Source organism: Actinia tenebrosa, unplaced genomic scaffold (assembly GCF_029948245.1).
Source record: "Actinia tenebrosa isolate PJP-AT-01 unplaced genomic scaffold, QUT_ActTen_1.0 utg344__unscaffolded, whole genome shotgun sequence".
NCBI classification, from domain to species: Eukaryota; Metazoa; Cnidaria; class Anthozoa; order Actiniaria; family Actiniidae; genus Actinia; species Actinia tenebrosa.
The window spans coordinates 808,633-826,243 of NW_028292606.1; the positions used below are offsets into that span (position 1 = coordinate 808,633).

Below are 17,611 nucleotides of genomic sequence, written 5' to 3' on the forward strand. Positions count from 1 at the left end.
CTAGGGCTATTCGTTTTTCTATTTTTTTGGTATTTTTAACTATAGTTATAAAGATATTTAATTCAGGTCTGAGATTTTTTGTTTTACGATACACTATACTTTGTTTGCCTATTAAATATAAGATGGTTGATTAAATGAAAGTTATTTTCTATATTGTATAAGCCGAATAAAATATTCCTAGGCTCTGAAAGATCCATCACAATATTGTATTCGGCTAGCCATTTTATTACTTCTAAACAAAACAGTTATATACAGTTATAACAGGGTATATCGGCACTTACACAATAAATGCTCGAGCATTTCATCTTCTCCACATCCGAAAGTGCATGATGCTGATTCACGATAACCAAAATTCTTTAACTGAATATTTGTGTACAAAATCCTATTTAGGATCTTGAATTTAAATTCCCTTGTCCGAGTGTCTAAAGCAACTTGGAAAGGCAAAGCATAGACTTTTTTCCCAATCAAGAGAACAATTGTATCTCTCTTGAGCTGTAGGTATCACAATAGTTTCGAAGAGAATTCTTTATGAAAATCTTTGAAAGTAACTTTGGTTATGTCAGTTTTGACTGAATTTATAAAAACTCCCAGACTTTTGGAGTCACAAACAGCCATGCGTATTACGTCTCCCTGTTGAAACATCCCCTTTCGCCATTCACGAGGAATCGCGTTAATCAGACCAAACCAAGTTTTAAAGTAATCATCATCCCTCAGACTTTTAAGCCTTCAATTCCTCCCATTGCAAGAAGCCTCCATTGCGACTTAACACGTCACCCAGTCTATGGATTCCAATCATTGTATAATTTGGGAAGAAACATGACACTTTATTCACCCTAATAAACTTGTTACTCCATACAATCTGATGTAATAAATCTTGTATTGTCTCCACTTGTTTATGTGGAAAGGATAGAGCTGACCACAACTTCAAACATTCTCTATAAAAGGGTGGTATTTTCAGAGGCAAAGTAAGAATAAGTAAGACCCTCCAACTGTTTTCAAAAAACTATCCATTATAGACATCCAAGCAGGTTTATCTTCATCTTATCCCAATAAAAAGTATCTTTTTAGAAGGGACATTTTTTGTGCATTAATTAAACATTCTAAATCTAACATTTTTAGACCTCCTTCCTCATAATCCCCAATCAAGGCTTTCCGTTTGACCTTGTCTTTTCCTTTCCAAATAAAATCGAATATCATACTATTAGCTTCTTTTATTAGAGATATAGTTGTAGTAATTTAGGTAATTTTAGTTTTGCTGAACATTATTCGGTTGATGGGTACAAGTTGTATAATTATTGCAATATCACGAATTGCAGGACTCTTAATGAGTGACCGGCAGCAGAAGGGTAATGATGCTAGCGACCCTATTTTCTTTTTCTATCAAAGTGTATTTTCGTCTGTTTTCTTAATTATGGTAAATATAATTGTTCAAAGTGAGATTGCATTTGTCATTATAGGATCTGCGTGTCATGCAAGACACTTGCCCCAATGTAATAATAAACTTTTTCTTAATTGCCAAGTAGGAATGTATTTTCGTGAGCTTGAATTCACTAAAGAGTATCACAAAGTACAGCTTTGTGTTACGTAATAGAAGTAATTTGTTGTAGATTGATGTTGTATTGAGCACTCTTTTGGATTCATTGAAATAGATAAAAAAGAAAAACCATTGACGTAAACTTGAATGCATGTTCTTGTTTGTTAGTCATTATTGCAATGTTGTACACCACTACCATCATCACCATATTTTAAATAGTATCTTGGTTGCATGTGCTTTGTATCGTCTATTGGTTTGCAATAAGACACCTACCTAACCGCAACCACCACCACTATCATCAAGTGTGCGTAGCAATTTTATGTTAGATTTGCTGCTTGTAGCCCATACTTATTGTTCTGCAGTAAGACAACTTCTGTTACCACCACCATTACCACTACCAGCAATCGTGAGCAGCAATTTTATTTATCACCGCATCAGCATTTTAAAAAGAGAAAGTAGCTGTTATATACTTGCTGTTTGTAGTCCATACTTGTTTATCGTTCTGCAATAAGACCACTGCTGTTACCACCACCATTACCACCACCAATATGGAGTGTGAGCAGAAATTTTATTCTTCAACACCATTACCATTTTACAAAAAGATAAATTAGCTGTTATACTTGCTGGTTGTAGTCCATACTTGTTTCATTGATCTATTCAAGATAGATTCTGTTGTCACTACCACCACCACCACCATCACCACCACCATTATCTTTCATCCATCAAGTATGAGCCGGTAGTAATTTTATTTATCACAATCATCATTTGGACAGAAAAAAATAGCTGTTACATGGGGCTGTAATTAGTTCATGCGTGCACTGAATTTGTTATTGATTTGCAATGACTGCTTTTACCACAAACACCAACATCTTCATGTGAAATTAGCAGAATCATTTGCCTGCAATCACAATTTTCTGTAACTTTTATATTGAATATTATCATTTTATCACTTGTTGTTTTTAATAGGATAACATTGACGACATACTTCATGATCAGGATTCTATTCCTCCAGAGCTGTGAGCCTATTCCTACCCAGAGGTGTGAGATACTGACAGTTCTTAACATAACCAAAAATTTAAAAACAAGCAAGACTCTTTCCGTTGGGTTTTTTTTTTTTTTGAAATCGTTATGTATTGTTTTCAAGTAAGAATTATATATGTTGTAATAAAAAATAAATATGACCCGAAAAAAAAAAAAAAAAGAAAGAAAGGTTTGAATGGAAAGAACAACCAAGGGCCTACCAGCCTCGCTTAAAACTCTTCAGGGATTTAATATATGACAATAGAACTTTCCGAAATTACTAATTTAGACATGGTTTTTCTCGTGTTGAAAATATATATTTGAAATCGTTAATTTTTCGTGGTGCTCGCTCACAGTCTTGCACTCGTTTTTCGTATATGGTCTATTAGATTGTTCAGCAGAATTATACTTGGATTTTGACTTCTATGTTATCTAGCTGATCTGAAATAGTGACGTAGAAATGACTACGTCACCGCAAAACTAAGGTGTCACGAAGCCTGCAAAAATTGAACGGATAAAAATAAAAAATCTGTCCACCATTGCAATAAACTTGATATAAAACTCATTAGGTATTGCGTTGCTGTTATCAGATTTGTAACTTTTTTTATTTTTATTTTTTTTATTTGGTGGCCTGGAAATCCATAATTTCAAGAGGAGACACCTCAGTTTTGCAAATTTACTGGATTCAGATCGGCTAAATATTTTTCTGAGATCAGCTGGATGTGCTGTCTTTCCATCCTCCTTGAAATCATTCTGGATTCACGTTTGGTATGTTTTAAACTAGCTGATAATGAGCAACATGATCCTGGCTGGCCAATTTGTTTCCTATCAAAGGAATCACTAAAGGAATCTTCAGATTCCTCATTGTCACGTTGTTTGTGCTTTAGTGCATTGAAATCTAGAAGAACAACCCTTTGCCGGGAAAACAAATTACGATAATTAATGTCATTAACATGATTACGTCAGACCTGTTCTTGTTATCGTTAATCATAGTAAATAACTACTGGAATCTTATTTAGGGTTATCAGATTCCCAGTGAAATGTCTTGACTAGTACGGTATTGATGATTTGCGAGCATTCTCAAGAGAGTTAAAAGATGAGAGCATGGCGGCCAGCGGTGCCCTTGAAAAGAGATGAGAATAAGAATTGTTTTTGTTAAATGATAAATAGCTTGACATAACCAAAAAGTACAAAAGCCGTTTAAAATTGTTGTAGGTTTGATTTTCCACTCGCTTTATTTGTGGTTTAGGCTCCGTGGAGCAATGGGTTAGCGCGTTGGACTTCTAATTCAAAGGTTGTGGATTCGAGTGCCACCGGAGGTGTTATTTTAAACTTTTGCCGGCTTGTGATATAAAGTTGTCATAAACTGTCTTTCCCGATGCATTTTTTGAACTTACTTGTGTGCCAATCATGGTTTTCTACTGTCCCTGAAACCGAACGTTCCCTAGTTACTCAGTGGCAACAAATGGCTTTCATCAACCCTTTTTTACAGCAAAATAGTATACACCCAAAATTCGTGGTTGGTTCTAAAAGGAATTTTTTTAAATGTTTTCTGGCTAATACGAAAAAAAAGTGTGTCACATTTACATTCCTAACGCAAATGACTTACCTCCGGTTGGACTCGAACCCACATCCTTTGAATAGGAAGTACAACGCGCTAATCCTTTGCGACGCGGAGGTTACAATTGAATGGAAGACATGCTTGAAGATGTCCAATAAACCAAATACATAAATGCATGCCTCTTTTATGTCTTTCTATAGAAGGTCTTTATTTTTTTAAATCCAAAAAATAGATTTAAAAGGTCAGCACAGGATTTAAAATCATAACATTAAAACTTAATTGTCTCTAATTAATAAATCCATGCAATCTAAACTTACCAAAAATTCAAAGAAAACCTTCTTTTGTTACTGATGAACCATGAAGTAAGACCTACTTAAAGATTCAGCTTAGGTATTCATACTCTTATTACATTTTCATCTTTCATCTTTTAAATTCCCACTTCCCTTACTTTCTTTTTTCTCTTATATCTATTCGTTTTTCTCTTAGCTTTGAGCTTCGAATATAAAAAAAGATGATGCTTTTTATCAAATTAATATTCTAAATTTTATATAGCATCTGTTTCCGTAGTGTAGTGGTTATCACGTGTGCCTAACACGCACAAGGTCCTGTGTTCGAGTCCCAGCGGAAACCTCATAATTTTACATTTTGTTTGAGAATCAAATAACCAACACAGACATTGGTATTCAATGATGCATTAATTATGTCCTAACATAAGAGAAAAGTGTCCTTACTTTAATCCAACTTAGAACACTGGGTTATTTTTGTAGGGTTGATATTAGAATATTAAAATAACTAAAGTAATAGTGAAAAAGGGTATACGACAAAGCTGTAATGTTATAAATAATTATCAAACACATCGTAATCCAGATCAATAAAAACCTTGATAAATTTTGTTTGTATGTATGTAGATTTGGTAGAATAAATGAGCAATATTCCATTAGTCACGTCCTGATGCAACGCTACGTAAAAGGATTACTATCCCTTTACCTTCGGCATAATGCTTTCCATTTCAGATCACCTGTCACGATCATTCCCAAAGGTTCAAAGAATATTATTCCGAAGAGAATGACACGTGGTCTAAAATGGGATAACATCATGCCCTATAAAGGTATGTGTGAAAGGGCAAAAGTGTCACCTCCGGTGGGATTCGAACCCACAACCTTTGAATTAGAAGTCCAACGCGCTAATCCATTGCGCCACGGAGGTTGTGATTGAAAAGTTTTCAACCTGCTCATTGAAGATTTCAAATAAATCAATTACATAAATCAAATGCTTGTTTGAATAGGGAATTGTTTTCTTACTAAATGAGAAACCCCAACTGAATTGGGCAGAGTTTCAAAGTAATAAGGCAAACGGCTGTAGACCAAGTTGCAGTTAATTGAAGTGTGCCAATATCAGGAAAACTTGGCTGGTCAGGCTTATGTTCTCTTTCTGATAAAAGTCCTTATAGCTTTTCAAGTATTCTTATTAAAGGGCTGAAAGTCCGTTATCGAAACTTGCCAAAAAATGCGACTCAATTAATCTTTTTTTGTTCTTGATGAACCGTGCGGCGCCAGTCCAATGATAATAATAATCTTTAATAAGGATAGCAACTTCACCTTACCGTGATTTACAGAAGGGTCCTTAAATAAACTAAAATGAAATGTACTACTTATATAAATATATTATATATATAAAATAAAGAAAAACTATTTAGACACTTGGAATTTACTAATTTACTAAAATACAATTGATATTAAAAATTATATACAAGCCCTCCCCCACTAAAAAACGTCATATGAATTAATTAGTTAAAATAATTTTAGAAATTCGATTCTTAGAAAGTTTTAAATTTACTGCATGAGGCGGCAAAGTTACTAGTTGCCCAATGCCCCATCTACTTTGTGCTCGAGAAGCACGAACATTATTCTTATTTCTTGTGTTGTAACTATGAAAGTCCCTTTTCAAACGAAACTCAAAATCATGCATTCATGCCATCATCGGCCCTTCTTGTTTATGTGTTAAGCGGTCAGCGGTCAGCGGCACCCGTAATGACTTGTATAGTGTTATGAGCTCCTCGATTTGCTTTAATATGTGGCGATTCGTTGTGTTCAATGTATCTCTGAACCTGATCATCTACTCCTACTTCACTTTAACTGACCACTGGTGGCTTACCGATTCTAGTTAATACGATGTTCAATTGGCCATGGAGAGCAAAAGATGTGTGTGATAGCCCAAGCTATCTCCCCCTCATAGCTGATGATATCTATAGTTATGCCACCCATAGGGGTATGCGCTTGCACCTCACGAAATGCAAGGAAATTGTAATTAATTTTCTTAAGTACCATCCAGGCCCACCTGGCCCTATTATCATCACAGCTTCCCCAGTACTTCAGGTGTCCTCCTATAAGTTACTTAGGGCCTTTATTTCTAGTTAGTTAAAAAAGCCGACAAACGCCTATACGCCATTAAGGTCAAATGCCCGTCTGGGCATACTTGCCTGTTTATCTGTCGAACCTATAGTTGAGTCTATCTAGTGTAATTATTATTATTATTATTATTATTATTATTATTATTATTATTATTATTATTATTATTATTTTATTGCACAGCAAAATAAGAATATTACAACACTTTTGCTGGTATACATTAACCTTCAGCTCGAGTTTCCACCCGGCTCCTGAGAGCTGAAGTACTCTTCTTAAGATGTGTGCCGTGCCTAAAAGTACAGATTTCTGTAGGTCTAACAAGCTTATACTATCAAGTTCTAGTCTCTGAACATGATCCTTAAATTGTTTTGATATTGTTCCGAGCGATCCAATGACTATCGCAACTACCATGGTCTTCATCCTCCACGATCTTTCTATTTCTATTCTTAGGTCTTGGTACTTGTCAATCTTTTCCATTTCCTTTTGATTAATTCTATGGTACATAGGCACTGAGACGTTAATCGGTTTCGCCTTCTTCTTGCTCTTATCTACGACTATGATGTTCGGTCTTCTTGCTTCAATCTCACTTATCCGTGTAAACATTAAAATCCCATAGCATCTTGACCTTTTCGTTTTCCACTACTTTCTCTGGTTCGTGATCCCACCAATTATCTGCAGTGCACTATATTTGGTGTTTCCTACATAGGTGCCAATGTATTGTTCTCGTCACTTTGTCATGTCTGTCTTTGTACTCTCTCCCTGCCAGTACTTTGCAGCCAGATGCAAGGTGGTCCACAGTTTCCGTCTATTCATTACATAACCGGCACAGCGATGAATCATGCACTACTGTTGTACTTACTTCTCAAGTAGTTGGTAGGTAGTGCTTGGTCCTGTGCAGCAGTGAGTAAACTTTCCATCTCCATTTTAATGTCTCCTTTCTTTAGTCAGAGCCAAGTGCTTTCCTTATCCATCTTGTCTTCGCACGTCTTGATGTAGTTTCCGTGTAAAGGCTTGCCTGTGTATCTTTCAAGTCTTTCGTTCTGCCTGCGCTGTTGGTAAATTCTTTTCTTGGTCTCTTCTGATTCTTTCACGGTATCCTTTACAATGTTCCATAGAATTTCATGTTTGCTGACATATTCTTTCTCTCTTACAGTGTCCTCTACGGTCTTAAGTCTTATTATTATTATTATTATTATTATTATTATTATTATTATTATTATTATTATTATGGCAAGTTTTATTTGTCTGTATATATCATGTTTACATTGACCAGCGGACTAAGTCTAGGCTGGTTAAGTTCATCATTTTTTTCAATCCTTTCTTCAGCTTATGCATATTCATAGAACTTCTTGACTATATTAACGTTCTGGCTTAAAATCCATTTCTGGCATCGTTCTATAAGAAAGTTCACTTCCCTGTCTGTATTTGTAATTGTTCTTAGGTCTTTTCTTAGCTGTTCGTGATGTCCTGCGAGAAAGTCAAACACTATGTTAATCTGATTTACACTTAAGCTTTTGCACTCTTTTTTGATGCCTGCACGTAGTTCCGTGTATTTTTCTTGTTTTTCAACAGTTCTCTCCGCAATCTTACCAACTTGACAAACGGTGCCTTCAAATAGTGTCCAAGCATTAGTTTCTTTATCTTCTACGACTATGTCGGGTTTATTGGCACTGTTTTCTGGAGCTTTCTCAAGTTGAAAGGGTACATTCCAGTATATTTTTGCCTTTTCATTTTGAAGTACTGCTGATGGTAGACTTTGTTGGTACCATGGCTTTCCATTGTCGCTTTCCTGAAAGTTGTACTTTTCCAGCAAACAGTGGTATATCGGTCTCAGCATTCTGTCGTGTCTGGCTGTGTAAAGGCTTTGGGCGATCTTTGAGCAGCCACTCAGTACATGTGTTGTTGATTCTGTAGCCATATGGCACATTCTGCATTTGGTGTCTGTGATGGTCATCTGTGCTTTGCTTTGTTGGTATGTCTTTGTTGGTAGTAGTTGTTGGCGTATGTTCTTGTTTACGCTGTAGACAATATCGGGAATGTTTTTCCACTTCTTCAGGATCTGGTTGGCTGTTGGTGAGATCTGTTTGTCTTGGAGTTGTTGGTTGGTGTAGGCTCCAAGCCATGTCTGCTGTTTTGTTTCTTTTATATACTTCTCCGTGATCTTTGATCGCTGCAGCTCTTTTATTGATTTTGGTGAAGGTGAGGTTATCGTTTTGATCTCGTTGGCAGGTGTAGGGTCTTTACTTGTAGGTATTTTAGTGCCTGTATCATCAAAGTCGCACGTGATGTTATATTCTGCTGCGTACTTGGTGGCCTGTTTGAAAATTGACCTTCTACCTTGCGCGATTCTATTCATTTCAAGCGTTCTTGCATGCTTGATCCTCTTGTCTTTGCTGTTGTTGATATAGTTTGCCATTTTGATTGTTGTTAATTTGAAAGTGTCCTCAACGCTTTTCATACCGCTTCCTCCTAGTTCTTCTGGTAGGTAGAGTAGTTTGATGGATTCGAGATGGTGCATTCCTCCTTCTTTTCTGACTATCTCTCTTGTGCGTCGGTCTATGTCCTTCAGTTGATTTATTTTCCAGTCGCTTGTCCACATGTGGTACTGAAGACCAGGTAGGGCAAAGGTCTTGGTCGCGTGTACTTTTCTTGGCATGGATATGTTACTTGACCATATTACGGATAAGCGTTTCAGGTATTCCTTACTTGCTTCATTATAGACTTGTTCCTCTAGTTGCGTCGAGTTCTCATATTTACCGAGAAATTTGTAATAATCGTTAGTTTCTAGCACTTTGAGCTCTTCATTGTCAGATATTTTTACACTTTCTTCATTTATTTCTATTTTACCTCGTAAGATGTTGACTGTTGCGCACTTGTCCAAACCCTAGAAGTGTCCGATGTCTTCAAACATACTCTTTGTTGTCTTTGTAATCAATAGCGCCTTTTGAGCTGACTTGTGGTATGTCTTTAGTATGTCTTTTAGTCTTTATTATTATTATTATTATTATTATTATTGTTGTTGTTGTTGTTATTATTATTATTATTATTATTATTATCATTATTATTATTATTAATGATTTTGTGGGTCCGAGTCCGGGTCCGGGTTCGAGTCCAAGTCCTAGTCCACATTTAGGGGTATGCCAACGCTATTGCTCTTCTAGGAAATGGCGCTATATAAATAAAGATGTATTATTATTAATTATTTATTATTATTTTCGAGCTTTTCGTTTTCGAGACACCCCACATAAGCCAGCATCAAAACATAAAATTCCATTTGTGCCAAATATTTTATTTCTTGTGTGCATTCAAGCATTATTTCTATAGGTAAATTTTTATTTTGCATGTTTTGTGCTGTACTTCGATATGTGTAGGCTTCTGTTTGTGGTGCATTAAGCCACTTTCTGGGGACACTGATTATATGAAAATAAAACAAGGGGCAATTACTTATGTATAAGATGAAATTGCCAGAATGTTAACAAAAAACGAATATTAATTCTTTGGATCACTGGAATAAAACAAGCTTTCTTTCCATGTTTCGCGTAAATAGAAATATATTTAACACGCTAATATCTGTTGATAGGAGGATCAATCGAATTGAAAAAAATATTTCTTACTTTGAGTTTTGGAAATTTTATACTTTCAGTATGTTAGTGACTATGTCATCTTGCCACTCTTCATTAGGTATGCAAATTTTTACTGCTTCATGTTAAAAATATTTACCAACGATCATCACTATATGTATGGTTTCTTCAATGATTATTAAAATTTTTTGTCATATAATAGTCATATAATTGAGTGCTCGCTTTATGTAAAGTTAACACAAATCAACTAAAATTCTCGCTGTTTTGATTGACACACCTTGAGTGCTTTGTAGCTTGTGGGATATTATTTCGTGAATACTTTTTTCCCCTTGATACTATACCTAACTAAATTTAAATAATATTCTCAATAAAGTTTGGAAGACTGATGTAGTTACTTCCTCTAAGATAAAACCAAGAAAAATATATATAATTAAAGATTTCAGATATATTTTGTTGTGGCTTGAGATGCTGTCACGTGATGATAACCTACAGTAAAGTTAACTTCGTGGGACTGGTTGCTTTGCTTCAATAACTTTCCAGTTGCAGTCAGATTAATTGCATGATCCTAATGTAAAGGAAGAGCGATGAAGAGGGCTTTATACTTTCTTTTTGTGGCTTTTCGGCTGCTATACTGTGAAGGTAAACTCTTAAAATATTTTCCCCCTCTTTCTATTTTAAAAACAAGGAGACTAAACCTTTTCCTTCTTAAAAAGCTTCGTCACATCATAATCCACATTCATTGTCTTTCAAAATGAAAGTACAAAATCGAGGGCGAACTGATTTCTTAAATATTTGTTTAATGGTTCTGAAATACCTCATTATCCAAAATAATAAGACTGATAGTCCTACTATACAGATAGGATCGCTTTTCGATTCTTGCAACGCCAAGTTTTTTTATAATGTTTGTTTGATTTGTTGTTCTCTTTTGCCACTTGAATTTTTCTAAATTCTCTAAGATTTCTTTCCTTAAAAAAAATCATTATAGGAGTTGAAATTATATCGAAGTTTTACTGAACAAATTAAAAGAATCAAAATTTTATATCGACAGCTAGATAGTAAATCTTCTTATGACGCAGTAAAATTAACGTCTATATTCGATAACTAGTCTATTCTTGTCGGTTTCGTTTGACTAACTCTCAACAAACAGCCTTGAGGTTGTTTCTTGGTGCACCACTCACCTCTGCGTTAACGGTTTTGATTTCTGGACCTCGCATCTCCCTTTATTCCATAGTTTTTATACACTTTTCTCCATCAGCAAAACTCATTAAAATTAATTTGCAAACTTCAATAAATGGTAATAAATTGAAAATGTAGTCCAATGAATAGTTTTAACAATATTTAATAATCATTTGGATGATGGGCACATTTATAAAAATTCTCTATAAAAACATTATGCCCTATAAAGGTATATGTAAAATGGCGAAAATTTCACCTCCGATGGGAATCGAACCCACAATCTTTGAATCAGAAGTCCAACGCGCTAATCCATTTCGCCACGGAGGTTCTGAGTAATAAAATTCAAACCTGCTTGAAGATGTCCAATAAATCAATTTCATAAATCAAATGCTTGTTTGAATAGGGAATTGTTTTCTTACTAAATGAGAAACCACAAGTGAATTGTGCAGAGTTTCCAAGTAATAAAGCAAACGGCTGTAGAGCAAGTTGCAGTTCATTGAAGTGTGCCAATATCAGGAAAAGGAGACTGGTCAGGCTTATGTTCTCTTTCTGATAAAAGTCCTCATTATTTCAATATGATGTAGTTTTATTATTATTATTATTATTATTATTATTATTATTATTATTATTATTAATGATTTTGTGGGTCCGAGTCCGGGTCCGGGATCGAGTCCAAATCCTAGTCCACATTTAGAGGTATGCCAGCGCTATTGCTCTTCTAGGAAATGGCGCTATATAAATAAAGACGTATTATTATTAATTATTTATTATTATTTTCGAGCTTTTCGTTTTCGAGACACCCCACATAAGCCAGCATGAAAATATAAACTTCTATTTGTGCCAAATATCTTATTTCTTGTGTGCATTCAAGCATTATTCTTATAGGTGAAATTTTTGTTCTGCATGTTTAGAACTGTACTTCGATATGTGTAGGCTTCTGTTTGTGGTGCATTAAGCCACTTTCTGGGGACACTGATTATATGAAAATAAAACAAGGGGCAATTACTTATGTATAAGATGAAATTGCCAGAATGTTAACAAAAAACGAATATTAATTCTTTGGATCACTGGAATAAAACAAGCTTTCTTTCCATGTTTCGCGTAAATAGAAATATATTTAACACGCTAATATCTGTTGATAGGCGGATCAATCGAATTGAAAAAATATTTCTTAATTTGAGTTTTGGAAATTTTATACTTTCAGTATGTTAGTGACTATGTCATCTTGCCACTCTTCATTAGGTATGCAAATTTTTACTGCTTCATGTTAAAAATATTTACCAACGATCATCACTATATGTATGGTTTCTTCAATGATTATTAAAATTTTTTGTCATATAACAGTCATATAATTAAGTGCTCGCTTTATGTAAAGTTAAGGTAAATCAACTAAAATTCTCGCTATAATGCTATATGTGATATTAGTTCAATAAAAAAAAGGTTGTTTTTATTGACATACCTTGAGTGCTTTGTAGCTTGTAGGATATCGTTTCGTAGGATATTGAAACTTTTTTCACCTTGATACTATACCTAACTAAATTTAAATAATATTCTCAATAAAGTTTGGAAGACTGATGTAGTTACTTCCTCTAAGATAAAACCAAGAAAAATATATATAATTAAAGATTTCAGATATATTTTGTTGTGGCTTGAGATGCTGTCACGTGATGATAACCTACAGTAAAGTTAACTTCGTGGGACTGGTTGCTTTGCTTCAATAACTTTCCAGTTGCAGTCAGATTAATAATTGCATGATCCTAATGCAAAGGAAGAGCGATGAAGAGGGCTCTATACTTTCTTTTTGTGGCTTTTCGGCTGCTATACTGTGAAGGTAAACTCTTAAAATATTTTCCCCCTCTTTCTATTTTAAAAACAAGGAGACTAAACCTTTTCCTTCTTAAAAAGCTTCGTCACATCATAATCCACATTCATTGTCTTTCAAAATGAAAGTACAAAATCGAGGGCGAACTGATTTCTTAAATATTTGTTTAATGGTTCTGAAATACCTCATTATCCAAAATAATAAGACTGATAGTCCTACTATACAGATAGGATCGCTTCTCGATTCTTGCAACGCCAAGTTTTTTTATAATGTTTGTTTGATTTGTTGTTCTCTTTTGCCAATTGAACTTTTCCAGATTCTCAAAGTTTTCTTTCCTTAAAAAAAATCATTATGGGAGTTGAAATTATATCGAAGTTTTACTGAACAAATTAAAAGAATCAAAATTATATATCGACAGCTAGATAGTAAATCTTCTTATGACGCAGTAAAATTAACGTCTATATTCGATAACTTGTCTATTCTTGTCGGTTTCGTTTGACTAACTCTCAACAAACAGCCTTGAGGTTGTTTCTTGGTGCACCACTCACCTCTGCGTTAACGGTTTTGATTTCTGGACCTCGCATCTCCTTTTATTCCATAGTTTTTATACACTTTTCTCCATCAGCAAAACTCATTAAAATTAATTTGCAAACTACAATAAATGGTAATAAATTGAAAATCTAGTCCAATGAATAGTTTTAACAATATTTAATAATCATTTGGATGATGGGCACATTTATAAAAATTCTCTATAAAAGCATTATGCCCTATAAAGTTATGTGTGAAAGGGCAAAAGATTCACCTCCGATGGGATTCGAACCCACAATCTTTTTAATCAGAAGTCCAACGCGCTAATCCATTTCGCCACGGATGTTCTGAGTAATAAAATTCAAACCTGCTTGAAGATGTCCAATAAATCAATTTCATAAATCAAATGCTTGTTTGAATAGGGAATTGTTTTCTTACTAAATGAGAAACCACAAGTGAATTGTGCAGAGTTTCCAAGTAATAAAGCAAACGGCTGTAGAGCAAGTTGCAGTTCATTGAAGTGTGCCAATATCAGGAAAAGGAGACTGGTCAGGCTTATGTTCTCTTTCTGATAAAAGTCCTCATTATATCAATATAATGTAGTTTTATTATGGCAAGTTTTATTTGTCTGTATATATCATGTTTACATTGACCAGCGGACTAAGTCTAGGCTGGTTAAGTTCATCATTTTTTTTCAATCCTTTCTTCAGCTTATGCATATTCATAGAACTTCTTGACTATATTAACGTTCTGGCTTAAAATCCATTTCTGGCATCGTTCTATAAGAAAGTTCACTTCCCTGTCTGTATTTGTAATTGTTCTTAGGTCTTTTCTTAGCTGTTCGTGATGTCCTGCGAGAAAGTCAAACACTATGTTAATCTGATTTACACTTGAGCTTTTGCACTCTTTTTTGATGCCTGCACGTAGTTCCGTGTATTTTTCTTGTTTTTCAACAGTTCTCTCCGCAATCTTACCAACTTGACAAACTGTGCCTTCAAATAGTGTCCAAGCATTAGTTTCTTTATCTTGTACAACTATGTCGGGTTTATTGGCACTGTTTTCTGGAGCTTTCTCAAGTTGAAAGGGTACATTCCAGTATATTTTTGCCTTTTCATTTTGAAGTACTGCTGATGGTAGACTTTGTTGGTACCATGGCTTTCCATTGTCGCTTTCCTGAAAGTTGTACTTTTCCAGCAAACAGTGGTATATCGGTCTCAGCATTCTGTCGTGTCTGGCTGTGTAAAGGCTTTGGGCGATCTTTGAGCAGCCACTCAGTACATGTGTTGTTGATTCTGTAGCCATATGGCACATTCTGCATTTGGTGTCTGTGATGGTCATCTGTGCTTTGCTTTGTTGGTATGTCTTTGTTGGTAGTAGTTGTTGGCGTATGTTCTTGTTTACGTTGTAGACAATGTCGGGAATGTTTTTCCACTTCTTCAGGATCTGGTTGGCGGTTGGTGAAATCTGTTTGTCTTGGAGTTGTTGGTTGGTGTAGGCTCCAAGCCATGTCTGCTGTTTTGTTTCTTTTATATACTTCTCCGTGATCTTTGATTGCAGCAGCTCTTTTATTGATTTTGGTGAAGGTGAGGTTATCGTTTTGATCTCGTTGGCAGGTGTAGGGTCTTTACTTGTAGGTATTTTAGTGCCTGTATCATCAAAGTCGCACGTGATGTTATATTCTGCTGCGTACTTGGTGGCCTGTTTGAAAATTGACCTTCTACCTTGCGCGATTCTATTCATTTCAAGCGTTCTTGCATGCTTGATCCTCTTGTCTTTGCTGTTGTTGATATAGTTTGCCATTTTGATTGTTGTTAATTTGAAAGTGTCCTCAACGCTTTTCATACCGCTTCCTCCTAGTTCTTCTGGTAGGTAGAGTAGTTTGATGGATTCGTGATGGTGCATTCCTCCTTCTTTTCTGACTATCTCTCTTGTGCGTCGGTCTATGTCCTTCAGTTGATTTATTTTCCAGTCGCTTGTCCACATGTGGTACTGAAGACCAGGTAGGGCAAAGGTCTTGGTCGCGTGTACTTTTCTTGGCATGGATATGTTACTTGACCATATTACGGATAAGCGTTTCAGGTATTCCTTACTTGCTTCATTATAGACTTGTTCCTCTAGTTGCGTCGAGTTCTCATATTTACCGAGAAATTTGTAATAATCGTTAGTGTCTAGCACTTTGAGCTCTTCATTGTCAGACATTTTTACACTTTCTTCATTTATTTCTATTTTACCTCGTAAGATGTTGACTGTTGCGCACTTGTCCAAACCCCAGAAAAGTCCGATGTCTTCAAACATACTCTTTGTTGTCTTTGTTATTAATAGCGCCTTTTGAGCTGACTTGTGGTATGTCTTTAGATCGTCAACGTAAAGTAAGTGTGTTAGCTTCTCTTGCTTGTTGTGTGAGTATGTGTATCCTTCTGTGGTTCTTAACCACCACGCTATTGGATTGAGGCAGAGTGTGAATAATCTAACGCAGAACGAGTCTCCTTGTAGAATTCCTTGCTTCAGACGTATTGGACCAATTTTCTCTTTCTTGTCTTCAATCTTGACCTCTAGTGTGATGGACCATTTCTTCATTGTGTTCTTAATAAAGTTCTTTATCTTAGTTGGAACGTTGTGTATTTGTAAGGTGAGAGCCAGCCATTCATGATTAATTGAGTCGAAAGCTTTCTTCACATCAATCCATACACATGAGAGGTTTTTCTTTCTATCTCTTGCTTCTTCTAGTGTTGTTTTATCAATTATCAGGTTGTCTATGCATCCCATTGAGTTTGTAGAGCACCCTCTCTGGTCTAGCTGCATGTACTGGTGTTTTTCTTGGTGTTCTTTAAGTTTACTGTCTACGACTGATGTTATTGTCTTATACATTGTATTGAGCAACGTGATTGGACGATGATCTTTGGCTTGTGGATCTTCTTTCTTCGGAATCATAATGCACTTTCCTTCTACGAGCCAGTCTGGTAGTGGTATGTCGTTATCGAAAATTGTGCTTATAGCCTTTGCAAGTCCTTTGTGTGTAGTTGTTAATGTCTTTATCCAATAATTAGGTATTCTGTCATTACCAGGTGAACTCCAATTCTTTTTCTTTCGTAAGCTTGAGTGGATGTCTTTTTCTTCGATGTTCACTGTGTCCTCTACTGGTGTTGTCATTGTGGATGTCATTGCTTCCGTTACTGTATGTATCCATTCAGCTTCTAGGTTGGTCTCCTTTTCTGTTTCCCATATAGGCCTCCAAAAGTCGTTAAAGTCGTTTGCTGTCAGGGATGAATTAGCTGTGGTTGGGTGCTGTGGTATCTTGTCCTTGTAGGTTGGTCGGTCGTTATTTGGGTCAGATTTAATTATGTTTTTGCAGTGGTCGTAGAATTTAGCCTCGCAGCGATCGAATTGCTTGTTTGCTGTTCTCCGGTTGTGGGATACAAGCTTTCTCTTTCTTTGAATTTTCTTGATTCTCAGCTGGTTGATCTTTTTTTCTTTCAGTTCTTGTAGTAGTTGTTTTGTTATTTTTCTCTTTATTTCAGATCTCATCCACTTCCTGTTCTTTCTTAGCTTTGGTGTTAGTCTTCCATTTTTCGTTAGTCTTCGTATTTCTTCCGTTATTTGTGATGCTTGTTTGCGCAGTTGAGTGATTTTATTCTCAATAATAATAATATTATTATTATTATTAATATTATTATATTATTATATTATTATATTATTATATTATTATGTTATTATATTATTATATTATTATATTATTATATTATTATTATTATTATTATTATTATTATTATTATTATTATTATTATTATTATTAATGATTTTGTGGGTCCGAGTCCGGGTCCGGGTCTGGGTCCGAGTCCGGATCCGGTTTCGGGTGCAAGTGCTAGTCCACATTTAGAGGTATGCCAGCGCTATTGCTCTTCTAGGAAATGGCGCTATATAAATAAAGACGTATTATCATTAATTATTTATTATTATTTTCGAGCTTTTCGTTTTCGAGAC

At 35.2% G+C, this 17,611-nt stretch overlaps 2 protein-coding genes and 3 non-coding genes across 5 annotated transcripts; 1 reads left to right on the forward strand and 4 right to left on the reverse strand.

Moving 5' to 3' along the window:
* Nucleotides 1-4,672: 4,672 nt before the first annotated feature.
* Nucleotides 4,673-4,745, forward strand: Trnav-aac (transfer RNA valine (anticodon AAC)). Its single transcript has one exon. It is a non-coding gene; the product is annotated as a tRNA-Val (tRNA).
* A 502-nt stretch (nt 4,746-5,247) lies between these two features.
* On the reverse strand, nt 5,248-5,321 carry Trnar-ucu (transfer RNA arginine (anticodon UCU)). Its single transcript has one exon. It is a non-coding gene; the product is annotated as a tRNA-Arg (tRNA).
* Nucleotides 5,322-7,850: 2,529 nt separating this feature from the next.
* On the reverse strand, nt 7,851-11,318 carry LOC148904290 (uncharacterized). Its single transcript, XM_089025509.1, has 2 exons — nt 11,283-11,318; nt 7,851-9,407 (listed from the first exon to the last, which is right to left on the reverse strand). Exons 1-2 carry the CDS (start codon nt 11,316-11,318, stop codon nt 7,851-7,853), a joined length of 1,593 nt encoding a protein of 530 aa, XP_088881635.1.
* A 215-nt stretch (nt 11,319-11,533) lies between these two features.
* On the reverse strand, nt 11,534-11,607 carry Trnar-ucu (transfer RNA arginine (anticodon UCU)). The gene has a single exon. It is a non-coding gene; the product is annotated as a tRNA-Arg (tRNA).
* Nucleotides 11,608-14,241: 2,634 nt separating this feature from the next.
* On the reverse strand, nt 14,242-16,565 carry LOC148904291 (uncharacterized). Its single transcript, XM_089025449.1, has one exon. It carries the CDS (start codon nt 16,559-16,561, stop codon nt 14,342-14,344), a length of 2,220 nt encoding a protein of 739 aa, XP_088881575.1. The 5' UTR covers nt 16,562-16,565; the 3' UTR covers nt 14,242-14,341.
* Between the last annotated feature and the right edge of the window lie 1,046 nt (nt 16,566-17,611).